Consider the following 22,053-nt stretch of genomic DNA (forward strand, 5'->3'; position numbering starts at 1 on the left):
AAACTCCAATGACAGTTCTCATATCACGATTTTGCCTTAAGTAAAAACGTTATAATATCCCGTGTGTGGTCACACTTTCTGAATATCAAATAAAATCATGAAATAGCATACACAGTATGTGCAAGAACGTTATAATAGACAACAGGAACTTACCAGCTCTGGGAAACAGTCTACACTAGTTACAGTCATCAATGAGCTTCATCCACACTGTAGGAAATATTATTTCTTTTGGGGCTGTTGTGCAAGCAAGCCAGAACACATTTATTGACTTGACAGATGGTACATGTGTTCACCAAAGATGTCAGGGCTTGTGAAAATAAACACAGCAAAGCAAAGAAAGCCATGCTAAAAAAAAAAAAAACATAACAAGAGGGGCCCTGATTTTGCAGCTGATTCTACTCTGCTCATCTGGAGATGAGCCTAATTAGCAGTATTATGGAGATGTGCCTAATCGGCAGTATTATGGAGACTTCCACTGGATCTATAGCGGCTAGTGGAAATGCCATACAATTAGTTTTTTCTTGAGTAGTGGAGTTTAATAGCTGTCATAAGTCCTTCATGGATTCAGTTTAAAGCAACTTTATGTAAAGGCCCCGTCACACCATAACGTTCTGGTCAACGTTCTATGACGTTAGAGGAAATGTTGGTAATCGTCCATGGTCGCTGGTATAGCGCCAGATTATCGTCGGTAATCGTCGGTGATCGTCGGTGATCGTCGGAGAACGCTGGTCCAAAAAAAAAGATTCGAAACTGCACAAAAGTTCTCAAGAGACCAGCATTCTTCAACGTTCAATTTTAAACACTGGAGAAAGCTGAAGAACGATTGTGAAACGTTTTACTAACGTTGCACGCGTTTGGCTATCGTTAGTCAGTCGTTACCTTAGCGTTTCTTGGTTGTTATTAATCGTTTGCTTTGCAGTGAACAACTCCCTAGCGACCTGTCAATGACCACTGAACGGACCCCTAGTGCACGCAGCGTGTGACTAACGTCAAACGAACGTCATATGGTGTCCAATGATCGTCATTATTTTTTGTATTTTTTTTAAGATTTATTTTTGGGCTTTTTGGCCTTTAATCGATAGTTGAAGTGAAGAGTAGGACAGGAAATGAGAGGGAGAAGAGGTGGGGAGTGGACAGGAGAAATTACATAAGGCCGGAATCGAACCTATGTCCTCCATGGGCATCAAGCCCGAATGTGGTCGGGGCTACTGGTTGCGCCACAGTGCCCCCCCGATGATCGTCATTTGACCGTCCACGCATGTGGGTATACAAACAGATGCTTTTTAAAAAGCTTTCTTGTGTGTGTGTGTGTGTGTGTGTGTGTGTGCATGCAATGTCTGTGCAATGTCTGTGCAATGTCTCCTGCGGGGCAATGAGAGTAATGTCTCTTTCTTTCGCACTGTCAAGCGGTATGGCTGCAGTGCCAAAAACCAAAGGGTAATCCGTGCATTGGAGTCCTTCATGCGCCCCAGCCACTGCAATAATATTAATAATAATAATAATTCATTTAATTTGTAGTGCACTCTACATTCAAACAGAATCTCAGAGTGCTACGTAGTTAAAAACAGCCCATAACAAAAGCATAGTTTAAAAAAGTAGGAAACGCCTTTCTGAATAAAAAGGTTTTTAAGCCAGTCTTAAAACAGTCTAGTGTCTGTGTTGCCCTTAAGTGGTCCGGGAGGCTGTTCCACAGGCGCGGCGTTGCAGAGGAGAAGGCCCGGTCGCCCATGGTGTTTGGGACCTCCAGTAGCAAACTGTTTTTGGATCTGAGGGTGCGGTTTGATGTTTGGGGAGTGTTGAGTTCTTGCAGGTAGGGGGGGTGCATGACCGTTTATGCATTGATGTGTGAGTAGGAAGACTTTGTAGTCAATGCGGGATGAGTCAGGGAGCCAGTGGAGTGAGTGTAAAATGGGTGTTATGTGGTTGTATTTCCTGTCTCTTCATCAGCAAGGCTGACTCTCATCCTGACTCTCATCAGCAAGACTCTCATCTGCAAGGCGCAGTGGTCTGTTTCGAGGGTGAAATCTCTACCTATTAAATATTACTTTAAACTGTCAAGTGCCCACTTGACTGCCAGGCATTCCAACTCAACAGCTGCATACCTGATCTCCCGAGGGAATCATTTCCGGCTTATATAAGGTGAGTGACCGCTCGGTCACCCCACGTTATTGGGATGTAGCAACTGAAGATAGAGGTGAAGAGCAAACAAACACGGTACACGCGAGGATGGTTTTTGTACAGAAATATATATATTAGTAGTTATTTGGCTTCAACACCAAACATATATATATACAAAACAAACACTCCTTCTCTACCTGCTTTCTTAAGACAGTGCTCAAGAAAGAGGCTTTGCATTCTTCTTACTTAAAACGCTAGTAGCAGAAGCCCCCCTCACACAATTTTTTTGTCTTGGCGGTATGATGTTCACTGTTCAGAACAACTGTTTGCACTAGGATTTTCCAGCGTTTTATACCTGTTTGACCATAAAAACCCACACACCAGCAAAATTCTATTCTTTCGTTATTTACACGTTACTCACACGGTCAACACGCTCGTCTAACGTTGACTAACCGTTCGTCGCATGCCAGTGACACGTCAGCACACATTCGTTGCACGCCAGTGACACATCAGCAGCACAAGCTCCTCATGTGTCAGTCCCACACTAGTCATGCGTCAGTCCCACGCTAGATGTGTGCACCTCGCCCTAGAACGCTCGAAATTGAGCGATTAGGACATTGAGAGAACTTTGACTATAACGTTATGGTGTGATGGGGCCTTAACAATTTTACCTTAAAAGAACAGTTTCAAAATCATTTGGGTGGTACACTGACTTGCGATACGGAGAATGGTGTATTTGCCACGGCCTCAGCATGCCTGGTATTACACCATGTAACTTTGGTGCACAGGCAGCGACACCTTTCGAGAGAACTACATGATGCTATATGCTTCTGCCTGCTATAAGAAGAAGCTAGCGCAGTATTTTCTGTATTCACATCGTTGCAAAGGCGACTAAGAAAAATTAGGAAGACGTTGGTTGGAGAAAGCGAGGAAGAGAAATAGAGAGAGTTACAAGAGTCCATCTCAGACTGGCTTTAACTTGTGGCGAGAGCTTAACAGACAGAAGGATGTCAAATGCCGTGTTTAATCTCTCACGCCTTCAATATGTGCCTTCATCATGTCGACCAACAACATTTTATTACGTTACACACACTCTACATTCAGACGCTTAAAAAACAAGATTTATAGGCTAAAGATGTGAGCAGTATTTCCAGGTAGACGACGGAGGAGACATGAAAGTCACACTTCTCAGCATTCACAAAGAGATGGTTGGTGAGAAGATGCTGGAGAACATTGCGAACATGCTGAATGTCACTCTTTAGGTCTGGGGAGAAGATAAGGATGTCGTCCAAGTAAACAAAAACAAACTGGTTCAGCATGTCATGGAGTACATCGATGACTAAAGTCTGAAACACTGCTAGCGCATTGGTGAGTCCAAAAGGCATGACGAGGTAATTGTAGTGACCACTAGGGGTATTAAAGGCCGTCTTCCACTCGTCCCCCTCTCTTATCCTCACCAAGTGATAAGCAGTTCTAAGGTCCAGCTTGGTGAAGACTTTAGCATTCTTCAGCAACTTGAACGCAGAGGTTGATGAAGGGAGAGGGTACCGGTTTTTCAATGCAGGGGCAAAGCGTCTTGTCCTTTTTATCCACAAAGAAGCTAGGACGGGCAGGAAAAGAAGACTGACTATTAAGTCCAGCCGCCAGAGAAAAGTTGATATACTTCCGGAACAGGTGGAGATGTAGTAAGTGTGTGAGCAGCAGCATTTTGTATAAGTTGGCGGCTCTTTATTGAGTTGTTGCTACATCCGGATAGGAGTAATAGCTGCTAAAAAGCGTGGATTCGTTTTCTAGAGGGATAGGACTTTTCTAATTTGGGCAATATTGCGTAGTTTAAAAAATCTTGTGCTTTGAGCTTTTGAGATTTATGTTTTTGTCAAATAGAAATAATTCAACCGAGAATTTTGATACTACTGTTGGATGTAAATGAGATGCCATCGAGTGTGGGTTGATGGCTTTATATTCTAGTCTCAATTGTTTAGGGCCTTCAAGCATAATCTCAGTTTTATCTGAATTAAAAAGCAGGAAGTTCATAGGCCATCTATGCTTTTACATCTTGCAGGCAAGCTTATGTCTTAGGCAGCATTCACACCTGACTTCTTTTTTTCGACTGCCAGCGCTTTTTTTACATGCAACCCTATGGGAAAAGGCAAAAGGCGGATGCCTTTTTAAAAAGCGGCCGTCATTTAAAAACTTCTAAAAAAACGCAACCCCCGACGCCTTTTTGAGTTAAATTTTCTCAACTTTTCAGAAAAGCGCTGGGTTACATCAAGCGCCTTTTTGACAGCTGACCAATCAGGAGGTGGAGAGTAGGTACACACGTACCGTTCCTAGTAACCTAGTACCTTAGTTAAAAAAATGGCGGACCAAACTCTGTAGATCATCGTATTTGTACCTAGAAGCTTTTAGTTTTACTTTTTTTTGCTTAGACTTTAAGAGAGTTACAGAGAAATAGACACTGTACAATATAAAAACCACATAATTGTAGCTGAAAAATACGTCTAAGAGGATTTGCAAGGTTTTCTGAGCTACCTATCTAATGTTAGCATGCTACTTGCCGTTAGCAATTAGCAATTCCTGTGTTTTTGCAAAGCATCTGCCCCAACTTTCTTTTACTAACATTTACATTTATCTTGTACATAATCCATCCCCATAAACCGGAGATTTCAAGAGTACAGAAACTCTCGTGAGCAGGCAAGAGTGCCAATATGGGCTAACGAGTTGTAGCTAATGCCAAAGGGCTAACCGCTCGCTAGCTATTAGCACTCTAGCTTGCTCGGTAGATTGCTAGGAAACAGCAATTATTCACGATTGTATCAATGTGCTGCATTTCACTTAACAGGTCAGTCATTCCCTAAACCTTTAGCAATTGTATATCTAGGTTGTCGCATTCAACAGCACAACATATCCCCTAGCGTTTTTAACTTTCTGTGGGTTGTGACCGTAATGTGTCTGTGTCGGACACAAATATGGCGGCGCTTAAACACAGTGACGTCACATGATATCCATGAAATCTGAAGGGCTCAAAAGGCACTCAAAAGGCGCTGAAGGCAGCGCTTTTTTCTAAAAAATAAGTCAGGTGTGAACGCCGCCTTTTGAGCGCCTGTTGAGCCTTAGACAGCGTTTACACCTGACATCTTTTTTAGGTAGCTATACAATTTCTTCAGGTTTTATGGATAGGTAAAGCTGGGTGTCATCAGCATAGCAATGAAAGTTAATGCCATGTTTCCTTATGGCATCACCTAAGAGTAACATGTACAAGAAGATCAAGGGTCCAAGCACAGAGCCTTGGGAAACACCATAACCTACTCGCGTGTGATTGGATGGCTTATTATGGACATTATGAACAAACTGACGACGGTCAGAAAGACAAGACCTAAATCAGAATAGGGTACAGCATTTAATGCATACATTCTGCTCAAGTCTATGTAGCAAAATCATATGATACCCAGTGTTGAAAGCAGCACTAAGGTCTAGAAGAAACAGTATGGAAATGCACCCATGATCAGATGCAATTAGTAGGTCATTCAGGACATTGCCTAAGGCTTTCTCAGTGCAGTGATCTAAACCTAGATTGGAGGTCTTCTTGGATGCTGTTTGTATGTTAAAAAGGGAAGTAAATTGCATTCATTGTAATGATTAATTGTAAGTATTTTTGACAAGAAAGGAAGGTTGGATATAGGCCTGTAGTTAGCCAGATTATCAGGATCAAGGTTAGATTTTTTGGCGGATGGTTTGATCACTGCTATTTTGAATGATTGTGGAACGTACTCTGAAATAAGTCAATTGTTCATTACTTTAGGTAGTGTCTCAATTAATGACGGCAGTGCATGTTTAAGTAGTTTTGTGGGGAACACTGATGATTTAGATGAGGAGATTAGGGAATTGAGTTAAGGGAGGTAGTCATAATTCCTCCTGGAAGGGCTGTAGGGTCATTTAGGGGGAGGAAACTGTGAATTTTTTAGTTTTCTCTTATTTTTTACATTTTGTGAAATCAATGCTGCTACAGGTTATAGGAACATCGGAAAACGCTCTTTTATAGCTTGTAAGGCTATCCCTCCATGCCAGGTAGAGGTTTGGTGGCTTCCGAGTAATTTGTTGAAGTGCACGATGTCGTCAATATACCATGGGCTGAGTTTTTTCTGTTTTCTTATTCTCTTTTTCAGTGGTGCAACAGTGTCAAGGGTTGAGCAGAGCAAACTTGCAACATCATTTGTCAGTAGGTCAATATGAGGTGGGGGTGTGTTTAGAGCTGAATCAAGTGTGGCTGGTAGTTTTGTCATGAATTCTATGGTAGTCTTGTAATTCCGATGTTGCGCAGAGGGGAACATTTCTCGCTTCTGCTGAATTCTTACTGAATTCCCCTTTTTTTCTCCACTAAATGTTCATCTGTACATCTGTACAGTGCTGTAAATGATACAGTCTGTTTAAAGCATGTCTGCCATCTTGTGGACACCATAGAAATGATTGACATCAAATAATGACAAGTGTAAAATAAAGTGAAAAAGAATTTATCATAAATACTTTAAAGGCAGCAAAAACTGAAACACCGAAGACTTGTTTAATTTGCATCTTGTCATATTTTACTTGATAATGACCTCTTTTCCTCTCTATTCTTTAGGGTTTCATGGACTTTACTGTACACCAAAACAGATATCACAATACACAGTAAAATATCACATGCAGAAACGTTAATGTAAACGTTAACAGCAGAAACAAGGCTTGCACACTTTAGTAAAACTATGAAATCAGTTTTGTGGTAGTCATTAAGACAATAAGAATTGAATTAAAACTTATTTTGGCGATTGCAGTATCCTTAGGGTCAAAGAATAGTGCCATTCATTTGTTTCGATTAACTTGAGCTGTAAAGCTGTAAACCAAGAGGGACTCACAACATTAAAAACAGTATGCTGGACAGTCACTACCCATCATGTATGGTGTTTCATATGATATCACCTATTTCAGGCTTATTCCTTACCTCTAATGCCATTTTTCATGGTGCAATTGGTTAAATCCATGCAGGTCGCGTTGGGATTTTTAGCTAACTGGTCCAATGCTATACCTCACATCAAACTAATGTGTTCTTAGTTGTAGTAAAAAGAGACTTATAGGTTCCTCTCCTTCTGGTTGTAATACTGGCAGTGATGTTCATGCTGTAGCAAAACTGTTCAGAACAAAGTCAAAGGATGATTATGTCTATCATTTTTGGAAGGATACTGTATGTAGGAGTAATGGCATAAAGAGGAGTGGGATGAATTGAGTCAGTACATAAGCTGAACCTTCCTTTGATTCATTCACAAAGTTGGTCGTTGGACACTGTAACCCATTAGACCACTGTATTCATAAACTTCTGAAGCATCGACATGTAGAGAGTTTAAATAACAGGTATGCCATCAGTAAGATATCATTTGGACCCTATCATTGGAAAAAAAGAATGTATTCTTTTAATTCCGATTTATTTACAAGGAATGCTATATTTCCCTTTGAATGTTGATCATTTGTAAATAATCCTGCTCATGTTATCCCACTCCCTCCTACTGTTAAAGATTGTGCTATGCAAACATCAAATGTATGTTATATATCTCATTTAAACATTTGGTTGACTGAAGAGGTATAAGTGTGGTGCTTAAGAAAGATGACAGTAAGAGTCAACTTCTCTTTCATGAAGTACATTTAGCAAAATGAAATCATCACATGATTGGCACTTGTTAAACAGCACAATACAAAATAAATAGGTCTTTTGCTCTTCACATTCAAGATACTGTGCATTCACAGATCAGTAGCTTAGCACACTGCTCAAAGACAGACCCCTTCTCATTTAATAGGTGAGTCAAGGATCTCCTCATACTCTTGGCGTCTGCTCTTTCCGACCCAATATAGCTTCACCCCTGTGAGCACAAAGACACTGATGATGATGACCAGTCCCCCGATGACATCATAAACCGAGGGGATCATGTGCAACACGATGAGCTGCAGGAGCATGGCCACCACGATCTCCAGGTGCTGCACGGTGCTGACCAGTGCCGGGTGGAACTTGTTCAGGGCGTAGTAGACCCCCAGGAACGCCACCGTGGAGCAGGCGCAGATGCCAATGAGGTACCCCCACGTCTCCCCGTCCAGAGGGATGATGGGCTCTTGGAGGACGAACATGGTGGAGGCGCCCCACACGGTGCCCGTCCAGCCGAACGTGAAGAGTGCCGCCCACATGCTCACCCGCTCTTTGATGGAGCGGTAAATGATCATGGACAAGGCGGCGGTCAGGCCGGCCATCACCGTCATGGTGTACCCAAAGGCCTCCTTCCAGAAGCCCAGGGACATGTGTTCGCCTAGGATGTTGGGGATCATGACCAGGCACAGGCCGAACACGCTGGTCACCACGGTCACCACGTCTGTCGTGCCCAGTCGCTCGTCGATCAACAGGAAGGCCAGCACGGCACTGAAGACCGTGGTGGTGGCGCGCCACATCATGGTGCCATTACTGGGCGGTACGATGGCGAAGGAGGTGTACGCACACGTGATGGAGATGACGTTGCAGACGCCGTAGAAGAACAGTCGCAGCCTGTAGCCTTCAGGCCCAAAGGGAGCCTCTTTGTAGTACAAGACCACGCCGATGGACAGCACTTGGATGACGGAGCGGATGAAGAGAAGTTCCAGTGATGGCACTTTGGAGCGGTCGGCAGCTAGGCGCGTGATGAGGGCCACGCAGCCGTGGGCTAGGGCTGCTCCAAAAAGAACGGCCCAGGTCATCCGCGAGGCGGAAACGGACGCCTCCCCGAAACTCGCCAGTTGTCCTCCCACCCCTTTGTCCTTCTGCTCTGGGGCAGGTTTGGAGGGCCCACCTATTGCACCAAATAAAGTCCTGCCTTGTTTGCTCTCAGTGAGGCGTTTCTTGTCTGAGGTCTCTTCAATGTAAGAGCCAAAGTCCTCAAATGAGGGTGCATCATCGTAGCCCTCATCCCCTGGCTGGGGGAAGTGGGTGGCATACTTCACTGTGACTGTGTTTGGATGGATCTTGACTCTTTTTTTCGAGCCAAGCAGCTGCTTGTTGGGAGATGGGTCCATTTTCCTCTACAGCGGGAAATAATTTCTGCAAGAAGAGAAAGACAAGTCATTAGCCCTGGCTTAAACACACAAGAGTTAAAGGAACAGGACAGAGCACAAATTAAATGTTACTCTCTCTGGCTTTGTGCACTACCTGTCTCCTCACAGCTGATGGTTTCTATTTTTAAACTTGCAGTGCCGTCAGTATATAACGCGATCTGTCAATTCTCAATATTTGGCCAAATGAAGATAAGTTCAAGCGCAATAACATTCTAAGATAGAAAATAATAAAACATTTTTAAATACTACAATGTTCAGAACTAGTAGCCTTTGCGGTAAATAAACAGTATCGACTATCAGGGAGAATTTAAAGTAGGTTATGAACGAGAATTACAGGTATAGAGTCACTTTTGCGTCATCTCCTCAAATAAAAAAACACGTGTTTGACGTAGTCATTTCAAGAGAAATCTTGATATAGCCTAATATACAAACACTATAGAACAGCAAGCAGATTGTCTGCATTGACTCAGCTCACGTCAAATATTGCATCAAAGGGGTAGCTAGTATTTGGGAAAGACTTGGGCGTCATTATTGGCTCTTTAAGGATAAAGATCGAACATAGCCATACTATTCATGGAGCAAACGATCATATTTTTGGTTATATTGTTTGGTTATACGGTATGGTTGTATTTTGATTAAACAGTCACAGATATTTCCCCTATAAATTACGGTACAACACAAAATCATCTATAAGTGTGAATTCCTAATCGAACGACGAGACCATTTGGTTAACGATAAATAAGCAAGTAGGCAGTTGTTTACTGACTCATAAATCTGGGTTTCACATGACCTGAATTTAGTAGACAGTCCTGGTGACAAATATATACATCTCCAAAGGTCATTTGCGTAAATGAAAAATATCATGGGATCACATAAATCAGTGGTGCTTTTAATATCTTTTTAATATTTTATGAATGGGAAACTGTTATCGGCGTGAGTACAAACGGCTTGACGGGATGCAACCTTCTCTGTCAACCTTCTCTTTATTGCCCTAGACCGCTCTGACATCTTACAAGGGCATGTTCCATCCTGGTCATTTTTAGTGTAAATCGTCGGCGAACACTCACTCGTGTTCGAATATGTGGACCAACAGCAAAACGAAAAAAGCCCACTTACCTGTACTCTCAAAAGAAATACCACTGGCAAGAGTTCTGGTAAATATCATAAATTCCACAAATCCATTCTTGACATTAAGTAGTTCATTGAAAGGGCCATCCCCGTTCGGCGTCCGTCTGCTCTAGATACGGAAAGCGCATTTCCGAGGAGAGGCAACGTGTTCCCTGACCGCAACTGCCGTTCCTTTTTCTCTCTCCAGAGATAAGCTTGGCTTTGTCTGTCTGCAGACCGACTTGGAAGAGGATGCGCGTCGTCTGTCCACTCAAGCTTTCCCTCAAAACATATTGTGTCACTGCCTCTGATGAAGGGTGGAGGGAGGGTGTGCTCCAAGTACACGCGTTAACATCAGAAGACGTGTGACCCAATATCTGAACTCCTACCGAAGTCCAGATCTTTGTTTTGCTCCCACACAGAAATAGAGACACTATGACTCTGATCGCATTGATTTGGTAAGCTACACCCAGCCCAGGGCTATTTAATATGTAGCCTACTGCTGTGTGTAATAGAAAAGGGGAAATTAACTGGTTTGGATATGCATGGAGCATTTCAAATAATATACATGAATAAGATATTCTTGCTGGGGAATTTTTGCCATGAATATGCTTATTGTAAAGGCATGATCTGTTAGAAATTCATAGATATATTGATTGTTGGTACAATGGTGTGTGCATTTCACTTACATCTGAATTTCTATGTGACTTATGCTATGCGTGTGGCCTATAAGCAGTGATGCCAAAACCAAGTCCTCTTATCATTAGAGGAAATATTATGAGGTACAAACATCATGTTAAGTGCATTCAAAGCAAGCATTAATACAAATCTTACATTAAACAACTGTTAAATGTCCAGCTGTATTGTTCATCCAAACCAGATCTGTTTAGCTCCACTAACCATTTGATGAAACAAAAGAAACTCAATCGCCCCAGTATATGATTATAGACTGCACCAGTAATTGTGAACTTTCCTCTTAAATTGTCATGTCTCAACACCGTGCTGTCTGACTCTATAAGACCTGATTTGCAGCAAACAGTTAATGGCCCACTGCTACCAGGCCCTTTCCCAAAGTCACTAAAACATCAGCCATTAAGCTACTCTTAAGCTTCTCTTAGCTTCTCTTAGCTACTCTGGATGCCTTAGGGTTAAACGACTGTAGACCTGTCTCAAATCTTCCTTTTTTGGCTACATTCATCTTTAACACAAGTGGTGTTTTTGACAAATATATCATAGAATACTGCTGGACAGGTTGGAAATTGGGTAGGATTTTCAAGAGCAGTCCTTAATTGGTTCAGGTCTTAATTAAAAGACTGGAGTTACTTTGTCACCAGTGGCAGTTAGGTATCTGATAGAGTGGCCATGACATGCAGAGTCCCCCAGGGATCAGTTCTCGGACCTCTTCTGTTCAATCTCTATATGCTGCCTTTGGACCACATTCTATTGAACAACAACACTGAGTACCATAATTATGCAGACACAGATATATCTGTCACTCTCACCACATGACTGAAGCCAAATGTGGCACTGTGTCCATTTCCATGGCAACCTAAATGGAGACCATATTAAAAAGTCTTCAACAGAACCTTTAAAGAGAATCTTAATATTAATTGTTATCTACTCAGACAACCAGTTTGCTAGAACACTGGCTTCAACAATGTTTTGTTGTGCAACAAAATTAGATCATATAAACCGTCATACGAACCACATAAATAAAATCAGGCCTTAATCATCCACATAGAAACTGCTTTAACCAACTGCTCTCTCCTCAATGTTGTTAAAAGAACACTGGCTAGCCTGGTGACACATAATGAGGCATCCTTCCTGCTCTGTGTAAAACTCTGTTTCTTTCCTTCGTTAATGGACCACCCATGTTTGCTGACCCCTCCTCGCAGCAGTGGTTCTCTGTTCAGCTGATGTCATAGCAAATGGGGCTAATTGAGTCTGGCAAAGAAAGAGACCTCATTCACGTCACTGTTCTGCTGACGCAGCTCTCCACTCACGCCCCTCGACACACACACACACACACACACACACACACACACACACACACACACACACACACACACACACACACACACACACACACACACACACACAGCGTGCTTGGGGGGGCTGCTATCTGGTGCTGCACATCTGTTGCTCTCCTGACTGGAATTAGCAATTAAATGCTGGAACAGCTATATAACTGGCAGGAAAATTGGTGGCAGATCTGCCCTTTCTCCTCAAATCACTGCTAATCAGACAGGCAGAATAGGCAGCTGGGGAAAGGACATCACACTGTGAATCTGTGTAATAACAGTACATTACAGTGTTGATCTACGAGCAAAGAGGAGCGGAAAATAAGTTACTCAAAGCCTTGACGTATCCAGTAAGGTGCTTTTGTATCATCTAATTATATAACTCAAAGACATACTGTACATTACATATGTAAATATGCAAACCTGATGTTTGTATCAGTTTTAAAGGGCCAAGTGTAGCTCTCTGAAGTTGGCAACACCTTTAGATGCTAAGCATGAAATGCCTTGTATGGAATGGCACCTCTCTTAGGTGCCCTTCTCTGGTGCCTTCTCTAGATGAAGGATGCCGGCTGCCTCAGGCACCGATTCATCCTCAGACAAATGGAGAGGTAAGTGGGTGTGAAGCAACATTTATATCTTACTCTGGTAAAGGTCACTGGCAACACAACACACAAGAAAAAAAGTATTTCAAGATAGGATGAAGTCATATACCAGGCCTACACCACCAAACATAAACAAACATCCCTTCATCCCTCCATCCCTTGATCCCTTCATCTCTGTTAATGGTTGTTATGGAGGTAAGACCTTAGGGGTCCATTTTATATACAACTCACCTCACCTTGGTCCCTGCTGAATTGTGGGAAAATGTACCTTTATGTTGTCTGGGAAAGAAACAAATGTTATATGAAAAACATTATATGTATCTCCTGGAAATCAGTCTCATATGTCTTATCTCTCATAGGTGTATGTTCCTTCAAAATCTAAACGGTAATTTTATTGCACTTTTACTGGATAGATGTCCAGTAGCTGGGACAAAGGGGAGATTGCTAGTGGTTTATGATTACATTTCCCAGAACGGCACGAGGTGAAGTGGTTTGACAGGGACACCGCATTGAAAACACATAAAAAGGGCTGCAGTCCTAAGCACCTGCAGTCTTTTGCAGGTGAGCGTTCAGCCATCCCTCTGCAGCAGCTCTAAGAACAGGAGAGAGAGTCTCTCTGAGCTTACATAACCCTCAGGTGGATCTCAGGTTAGTGGTTTTTATTAAACTGAGTTTTTTGGCACACTTGATGTGAAATCATACATGTTTTATGAGGTGAACCTTTGAGGGGATGTTAAATGAATCATGAAAACTTGGAGCATCAGATCACCTGAAGTTGAAAGAACAATCTAGATATTAGGTTCAGGAGAGCTGTAATGTGGAAAGAATGAGATTAAGTTTCCCTACAAAGAAGAGTGCATACATTATCCTCAGAGCTGCATATTTCATATTATCACAGCTATGAAGTGAGTTTAGCTGAAGCTCAACTATTTTATTAACAAGCTTAGACACGATCACCTGAAAGAAAATTATCGTGTCTATTCTCAGGATGTTCAACAAACGATCGGTTAATAATGTGTGTCGTTTCAGTGGAACCATTGCAATCAACGGCCCAAAACCATCTCATGACCTACACATGTAACACAATACATTGAGGTAATTTCCTAAACATCTATGAAGGGATCCAGTTCATCCAGTGAACCAGCCCGTTTATAGCCAGTGAGTCAGACAGCGTGGAGAGTGATTCATTTCTTCCCATCCCTGGCCCTGGATGCCTCCCCAGATCTGTCCTTCTTGCCACATTTCAGCCTGGTTTCTAAAAAAAAAAAGGCAATTTGATTAGAGTACAAATAGCACACATCTCCGTGGGGATGGACGCCACGGAGAAGGAACAGCGCTCTTCGCAAGGCGAAGGAGGCAATTACACTGATTTCTCCCACTAAGTATATGGAAAGGGTGTCTCAGCCCAGAGATCAAATAATCCTGCCAAACAGTGAGACGGAGAGAGTGTAATAGTAGGCAGCAGCTGGTAGATGGAGGAGAGATAAGGCAAAGAGAAAGCAAACACACACACACACACACACACACACATGAAGTTTTATTACAGTGAAAGATAAAGGGCAGTGGGTTTCAGCCCTGTGAAATGTCACTTATGGCCCTAACAGCGCTTATCAGAGGGAGATTTGTTTAGTATTTTTGAGTAATCACTGTTGCTGTGTGATAACAAAAGCACACGCTTCCCCTGTTCATCCTCCCCCAGACATGCTGGCAGGTGCTCAGTGTGCTATGCAAACACTTCCCCAGGCGTAGAGGAGAGGGGAAGACAGGACTGTCTTGAATGGATCGAAATGAGAAACACCGTGAGCTACACTTAAACATTTGATATCCCTGAAGGTGTAGCTCAGTCTGCTTTGAGCAGAAATCGAAATTGTGTGAAATTGTATAATGACATTCAAAGGGATTCGTCATACAGCCATGAAGACACTGACTCTGCCACGAGTACGAGTCTGTTTGCTCAGTGTTCAAAGGGAGAGGATGTCAGGGCATGACACCTCGCAGATGCAGGCAGAGAGGACGTTATCAGCAGCAGCCATCCATAATAAGCTCATTTATATGCCCCCACTGAACACCCCTCTCTCATGAATATGCTCTGGGCCATTAACTGGTATTAAATGTGAGCGCCGATATAAAAAAGGTCAATGTGTTGGACATTCAATGGACCGCATAACACATTCAGAATCTCCTTCAGCAGAACAGTCTGTCCTTCAACCCCTCTGTGCACATCCTGTTTTAAGGCTAGTACTACAACATTGTCCAGAATTTCACTTTCACAGGAGCAAAATGGCACGGTGTGGTGGTTCAGCAAAGAGAAAGGGGTAGAGAGAGAGAGACATACACGCCATGATGATGAAAACAGCTGTTTCAGCCGGCTCCTGGTGGCAGCTGTGGGGTGACTGAGAGCGAGGCTACTTTTAGCATCCGTCACGCTCCAGTCCCCTCCACGGCGCTGTGTTTGTCCAGAATAAATAAAAAAAGACTCGCTGCAAATGGCCATCATGCATCATCAAGGAGATGCGGCGTAAGGCCACTGCACTCTAGCGATTGACTTCTCCAAAGCATGCTATTACCTTCAATACATGGCATAGCAGCTGTAAATCCTCAGGCATCACAGTATTCATCTCAGGGGGTACAGGACAAAAAGGAGATTGAATGAAAATCAAGCCATTTCAAATTTCACCTTACAATCGACCGACAGCTGAAAAGCAGTGAGGTCCGCTGAAAAACGAAATGCAGTTCTGAGGTAATCAATCAGGGGACCCCCTTTGCCTCTGCAACTTCCCATTAAAAGTCTGTCAGTGCAGGGCAGGAGGAGAATGGAGTGTAATGACTGGAATTTAATTGTCGTGTCTGGAAAGGCAGCAGGAAATAATTGCTTTTCACGTACTGTGCCTGATTCCATAACACACATCATGGCTGGTGCGATTCTTTTTTCAGGAAACGCTGAGCCTTTGGAACTGTAGACGGGCCAATTCATCTTGAATCCCACCGGTGCTGCCAGCTCTCGGCACAATACCAGCGCACCAAGCACACTGAGTACAACTGAATCAGAACAATGATAAATCCGCTTTGAGGATGGATGCATGTGTCCTGTGTACACATGGCAAAATAATCTGTATGCACTCATGGCTTTAATTGTTAAAATTATATTATGAAAAGGAGCTGAATGCTGTGGTTGGGTTGCAAACTAATGTAGGGGAGAGTAGGGTATGTTGTCACAGGAGACTGCAGACAGTACATCAAAATGATGAAATGCTGTATCAAATGAATACTTAGTGGTGGTCACATGATTTGTATTCATTGTACTGTCATAATATTTCAGGGCAAAATTATTATTCATTAACTTGAGAGTGTGCACTTGGACAAGTTGTCACATTTGATTATTAAGCAAATAAGATCTCATAATTAATTGTGAACGTATAGTTCTCGTTTGACCGGCTGTTTGAAACTAGGTTCACACGGATAAGGCAAAAACACTTGTTCTCATCGTTTTATGTTTTATGTATTTTTTTTTGCATCTTTTTCTTTCTTTAACACTTTCTTTCCTTCCTGCGCTGGTCTTTCCTTTATCTGCCCACATAGGTGGGATTTGCAGGAAACCAAAGCAAATGTCCGCTGACCTATCAGGTGCATCTCCACTTCAGGGGAGAAAACCTGTCAGGGTTTCGAATAGTCAACACAACACATGTGTTGACCTGGTTCACTGTGCCAACTTGCCCCTGGTCACTGTGACGACCTGCCCTTGGTCACCATGGCAACTTGCCCCTGGTCACTGTTCCGACCTGCCCCTGGTCACCATGCCAACTTGCCCCTGGTCACTGTGCTGACCTGCCCCTGGTCACCATACCAACTTGCCCCTGGTCACTATGCCAACTTGCCCCTGGTCACTGTGCCAACTTGCCCAAAACTCATGAATTAACTTATTAGGGATTACCCTCAAGGCTTATTCAACTCAAGGCCGTACTAACACCTGCTATCATAAAAAGTAAAACATTTAAATAAAACTCACATGAAATTTTTTTTAACTTTGGAAGAGGGGAATATGGGACAATTGTGCTAAGTTCAATTTGATGACATAGACTAAAGGTAAATAAGATATTGACTCAGGGGTTTGTGTCAAACAGTGTAACTCTTTAAGTTTTGAGATTGTGCCCCTAGTTTTGAAGAAATGGCCACTGTGACTCCTTACCCGCTTGAGAACTTGCCCCGCTCTGCCCCTCTTTATGTGTGTAGGATGAAAAATGGAAAGGAGACGTCAACACAGGCACACATCCATGTTGTTTTCTTTTCTGTCATTTCTGTCAAGGTGAATGAGCAGACACTGAGTCTACAGGTCAAAGCACCCGACTGCATTAGCCTCAGCACCTCCTGTCACTCACATGCTCACAACTCCAGATGTGGAAGCACTTGATAACACTACAGCTCTACACAGCAGGTCAATATGGTGAATTTGATGTATAACAGAAGATTTAGATTAAAGGTTAAAGGTTAAAGGTTAAAGGTTAAAGGTTAGAGGTTAGAGGTTTCTTGATATAGTGTACATTGATAGCCATTTCTATTCTACTATTTTCGATAGATTACATTAAAATCACCCATCACACCGCTACCAGGCTACCGTCTGTCAATCAGTCAATTTCAAATCAGTTTTAATCTGTGTTAGATGTGCAATTCCTGCTATTACTCGCCAAGAGTCACTTAGCAGATGTTCTATAAATATATATGAAGGCTGGCCAGCTGGCTTAGTCATTGCTATTCTGCATTCTACTGCTGATCCCAAGGACAGTCCCACGGTCTAGCCAACCTGTCCTTAGAACATTGGCCAAAGACTGCTGTCGTGGTGCTTGCAGCCTCATAGAACAATGTTGGAGGAGGCAGCCATGTTACAATTGTGAAGTTTATAGACTTTATAGTCATTCACATGATCAACCAGTGGTGTAGTGGTCGCTGGAGAAGTGGGTATACTCTTAATTTTGCAATTTTTTTTAAGCAGCCCATACAGCACAGGATAAACACCCTGTTTTGAGAAGTGGGTATACGCAATGCTGACTGAAAAATAAGTGGGTATACTCTACTGACATCAACTTGCTTTCATGTAGATCACTAAACTTGGTGACTAAATTACATTTTGTCGCTGTGTGCTGGATGAGGGAGCCTCTGAGGGTCATCTTTAAATAGACACAAACAAGGGGAAATGCAGGCATAATACTGGCATCCTTTAAAAGAAGGCACCTCCTCATCTGGCCCCCATGACTGTCCTTTGAGAGAAGGCACCTCCTCATCTGGCCCCCATGACTGTCCTTTGAGAGAAGGCACCTCCTCATCTGGGCCCCCATGACTGTCCTTTGAGAGAAGGCACCTCCTCATCTGGCCCCCATGACTGTCCTTTGAGAGAAGGCACCTCCTCATCTGGCCCCCATGACTGTCCTTTGAGAGAAGGCACCTCCTCATCTGGGCCCCATTAATGTCCTTTGAGAGTAGGCACCTCCTCATCTGGGCCCCAATGAGTGTCCTTTGAGAGAAGGCACCTCCTCATCTGGGCCCCATAAGTGTCCTTCGAGAGAAGGCACCTCCTCATCTGGGCCCCATAAGTGTCCTTCGAGAGAAGGCACCTCCTCATCTGGGCCCCCATAAGTGTCCTTTGAGAGAAGGCACCTCCTCATCTGGGCCCCCATAAGTGTCCTTTGAGAGAAGGCACCTCCTCATCTGGGCCCCATAAGTGTCCTTTCAGAGAAGGTACCTCCTCGTCTGGGCCCCCATGAGTCACACACTTAAGGGATTTTAGAATCCCACATTAAGGTCGAAATAATTGAATGACATGCCAGAGAGTGGGGTTTTCTCATCATCACATTTTGACAGGTCAGGTCAAGAGGTCAAGAGTCTAAGGTCAAGAGGTCAGGTTCTTCTTTGGATATTTTCAACCTGGGCCCTTTTAAAAAAAAGATATTTCTGGGTCCAGACTTTTACTAGGGACAAAAACGATCAAAATTCTAGGTAGGTCTGAAAGGGAAACGGGTGTGTCAAAGCCCACTTCCCACTTACATTCCACAGTTTGAAGGACTCAGAGCATCTGCGAGTGGGATATGGTCCTTTCCCACCTCTTGCACAAACCGCTGACAACTCGGCGGAGGATTTTGAGAGGCTATTTTTAAAAGGAGACGTGAGGTTTTTGACAAGGTAGGAAGGAGGTTGAAAAGAAGTTGATAGCTAAACAGGAGGACCCAACACCTTGTGTTTATCTCTCAACCTTTGACCATCTCTGTTGCTCTGGTGCTTTGAGAGTGTTGGGTTGTATGAGGGGCCAGAAGGTTGGACAGAGATAGATTAGGTTGGTTGTATTATTTTTATTGGTGACATTTCTTTGTTTATATATAGGTTGCATTGTTAAATTATTTCCTCAAAATTCAAACATGCAAAATAATCACTTAATTCATTCATCTCCACATCCAAGAGCTCCCAAGTCTGACCGTGTCTCTTGTTACTGCCCTAGTATTTGAGTCTCATTTTGGAGATGCATGTAGATCTCCTTCAACATATTTGCTAGGGTGTACAAATCCAGACTGTGAAAGGACAGGCGGACAGGGGCCAAGGCCTTCTGGACTGTCTCACTCGTGACAAGAAATTTGTACACATCCGTATGCTGCCAATCACCGCAGGCGAAATCCCAAGTCAACCAAATTCCAACTACCAACCAGTGCTGAGAGTCCACTGTAGGGCACCATATTGACTCGATCAGGAGTGCAGGGCACCATATTGACTCTTTCAGGCTGTAACAGGCATGCGTAAAGTGGCAAAACTCCAAAGTCACAATTTCAGCACTTGCCACAATAGCTTACGACCACCCACCACAGGAATGTACAATCAGGGTGGCACAACACAGCTGCTTGGCATTCTCACTGAGGGAGCCATCAGGGTGGCACAACACAGCTGCTTGGCATTCTCACTGAGGGAGCCATCAGGGTGGCACAACACGGCTGCCTTGCATTCTCACTGAGGGAGCCATCAGGGTGGCACAACATGGCTGCCTTGCATTCTCACTAAGGGTGCCATCAGGGTGGCACAACACGGCTGCCTTGCATTCTCACTGAGGGAGCCATCAGGGTGGCACAACACGGCTGCCTTGCATTCTCACTGAGGGAGCCATCAGGGTGGCACAACATGGCTGCCTTGCATTCTCACTAAGGGTGCCATCAGAGTGACACAACACGGCTGCCTTGCATTCTCACTGAGGGTGCCATCAGGGTGGCACAACAGGGCTGCCTTGCATTCTCACTGAGGGTGCCATCAGGGTGGCACAACATGGCTGCCTTGCATTCTCACTGAGGGAGCTAAAGGATTCACACGCAGCTGAAGGGGAGCTTCCCCCTCGGAGACCTCTGTCAAGAGACAAGGCTCAGGCGCTTTGGTCCCACACCCGCCTCCAGGATCCGTCATTCGGTATTCAGCTTTTATATTTTTGTGGGACCTGCTTTTTTAACCACACCCACTGTCTTTCTCTTTCTGTCTCTTTCTCTCTCTCTCTCTCAGCTATCTCTTTTTATGTGCTGTCTCACCAAGGGTGGTGGAGGAGCATGCTCCCAGAACCAACACCCACCAAAAACTCATGCACGTAGGAAAGGGGGCACCACTCCCCACAAATTAAAATAACAAAACAACACAACGTCAAAACTTCCATAAAGCTCTCCCTCACACCATCACACACATCAGAAACACATTCCCACATCAAAAGAAAACATCCAAAGAAGAACTTGCCCTCTTGACCTTAGAGTCTCTGGCCTCTCTGACCTGACCTGTCAACATTTAATGATTAGGAAAAACCCTTTGCATTACACTCTCTCTCCCTGAAATACATTATTATACAGGCCTGTCTTATGTAGGGTGTACAGGTCGGTCTTATGTATGGTGTACAGGTCGGTCTTATGTACGGGTGTACAGGCCGGTCTTATTTTAGATTTTATACACCACAGCCACCAACTGAAACATTATATATTTTGACAACGTTTCGCTTGTTGCTGACCCTTGAGAATATAAATGGTTGAGGGTGCATGCGGCCAAGCAGACAGAGCCAGCTCAGCAGAGGAAAAGTGTGTGATTGAGATTCAGACTGAAGGACTGGCTCAGCACCCACCACAGGAGCACAGCACAACACAGCAGAGAAGTAAAAGAGGAGCTATCCACACGAGCAGCAGTGTTGTGACTCGGAGCATCCTCAGAGTGCTGCACAGCATTAAGCTCGCCTGGTGTGAAGGACGGAAGTAATTACAGGGTGGATGTGTGACGAATCTGCTGCTCTTGGTGGGTAGGAGAAGGGGGAGATGGTGCATTAGCGCAGTGAAAAAAGATTAGACACTCAGGATTAACACGGGAACGCTGTCTTGCTTCAGGCGTTTAGAGAGTGAAGACTGAGGTCTGGTCTCTGGAGTTACACCACAGGTTCAAACTAGCCCCTGTCTTCCCTCATTGATTTGCTGTGGTGGCCAATTTGCTTGCCAATAGCAATCAGTGGAGGCAGGTGTTGGAGGGAGTACTTTTGTGAACTGCAGAGAGTAGATAAATTAGGTAGGCATTGTGTAATAGGCGCATTGTGTTACCTCCTGGTATGAAATGCGCTGTATAAATAAAGTTTTATTTTATTTGATTGTGAGGACCCAGATAAAGATTGCCATTACAGGGAATATGTGCAAGCATATATTCAGTTGTTTCTGGGTTTCCCCGGTTTAATCCCACATTTTCCCCCAGACATGAAAATATCCAAATCATGGTAACCCTTTAAAATAATCAATCATTATTATATATTTTTTTTTTTCAGGGAAAATTAGGTGAAAAGGTGAGTTTTATTGGTGGTCACAATTTTGACTAGTAAGATAATGTGTTAATGTAACACATAATAAAGTTAAAGTGAACATATTTCTCTTTGATGCAGGCATCAACATTCTTATCTAAGCAAGCCCAGTTATTAACACATTTTGAACTTTTGAACCAACACATATTGGCATTGATAATATAATGCTTTATCACATTCTACTGTGACTATTTTACATATTGAAGGGGAGGTCGTCATCACTGAAAACCTTCCTGTTATGCTCTGTCTGTTTGCATTAGTTCAGCAT

General features: G+C 43.4%; 1 protein-coding gene across 1 annotated transcript; it reads right to left on the reverse strand.

Moving 5' to 3' along the window:
- Positions 1–7,932: 7,932 nt before the first annotated feature.
- On the reverse strand, positions 7,933–9,180 carry slc35g2a (solute carrier family 35 member G2a; the record flags this gene model as incomplete). Its single annotated transcript, XM_080859033.1, has 1 exon — positions 7,933–9,180. The coding sequence occupies one exon, from the start codon at positions 9,178–9,180 to the stop codon at positions 7,933–7,935; it is 1,248 nt and encodes a 415-aa protein (XP_080715159.1).
- Positions 9,181–22,053: the final 12,873 nt, after the last annotated feature.

The sequence above is a fragment of the Sprattus sprattus genome (genome assembly GCF_963457725.1).
Source record: "Sprattus sprattus genome assembly, chromosome: 20".
NCBI lineage: Eukaryota > Metazoa > Chordata > Actinopteri > Clupeiformes > Clupeidae > Sprattus > Sprattus sprattus.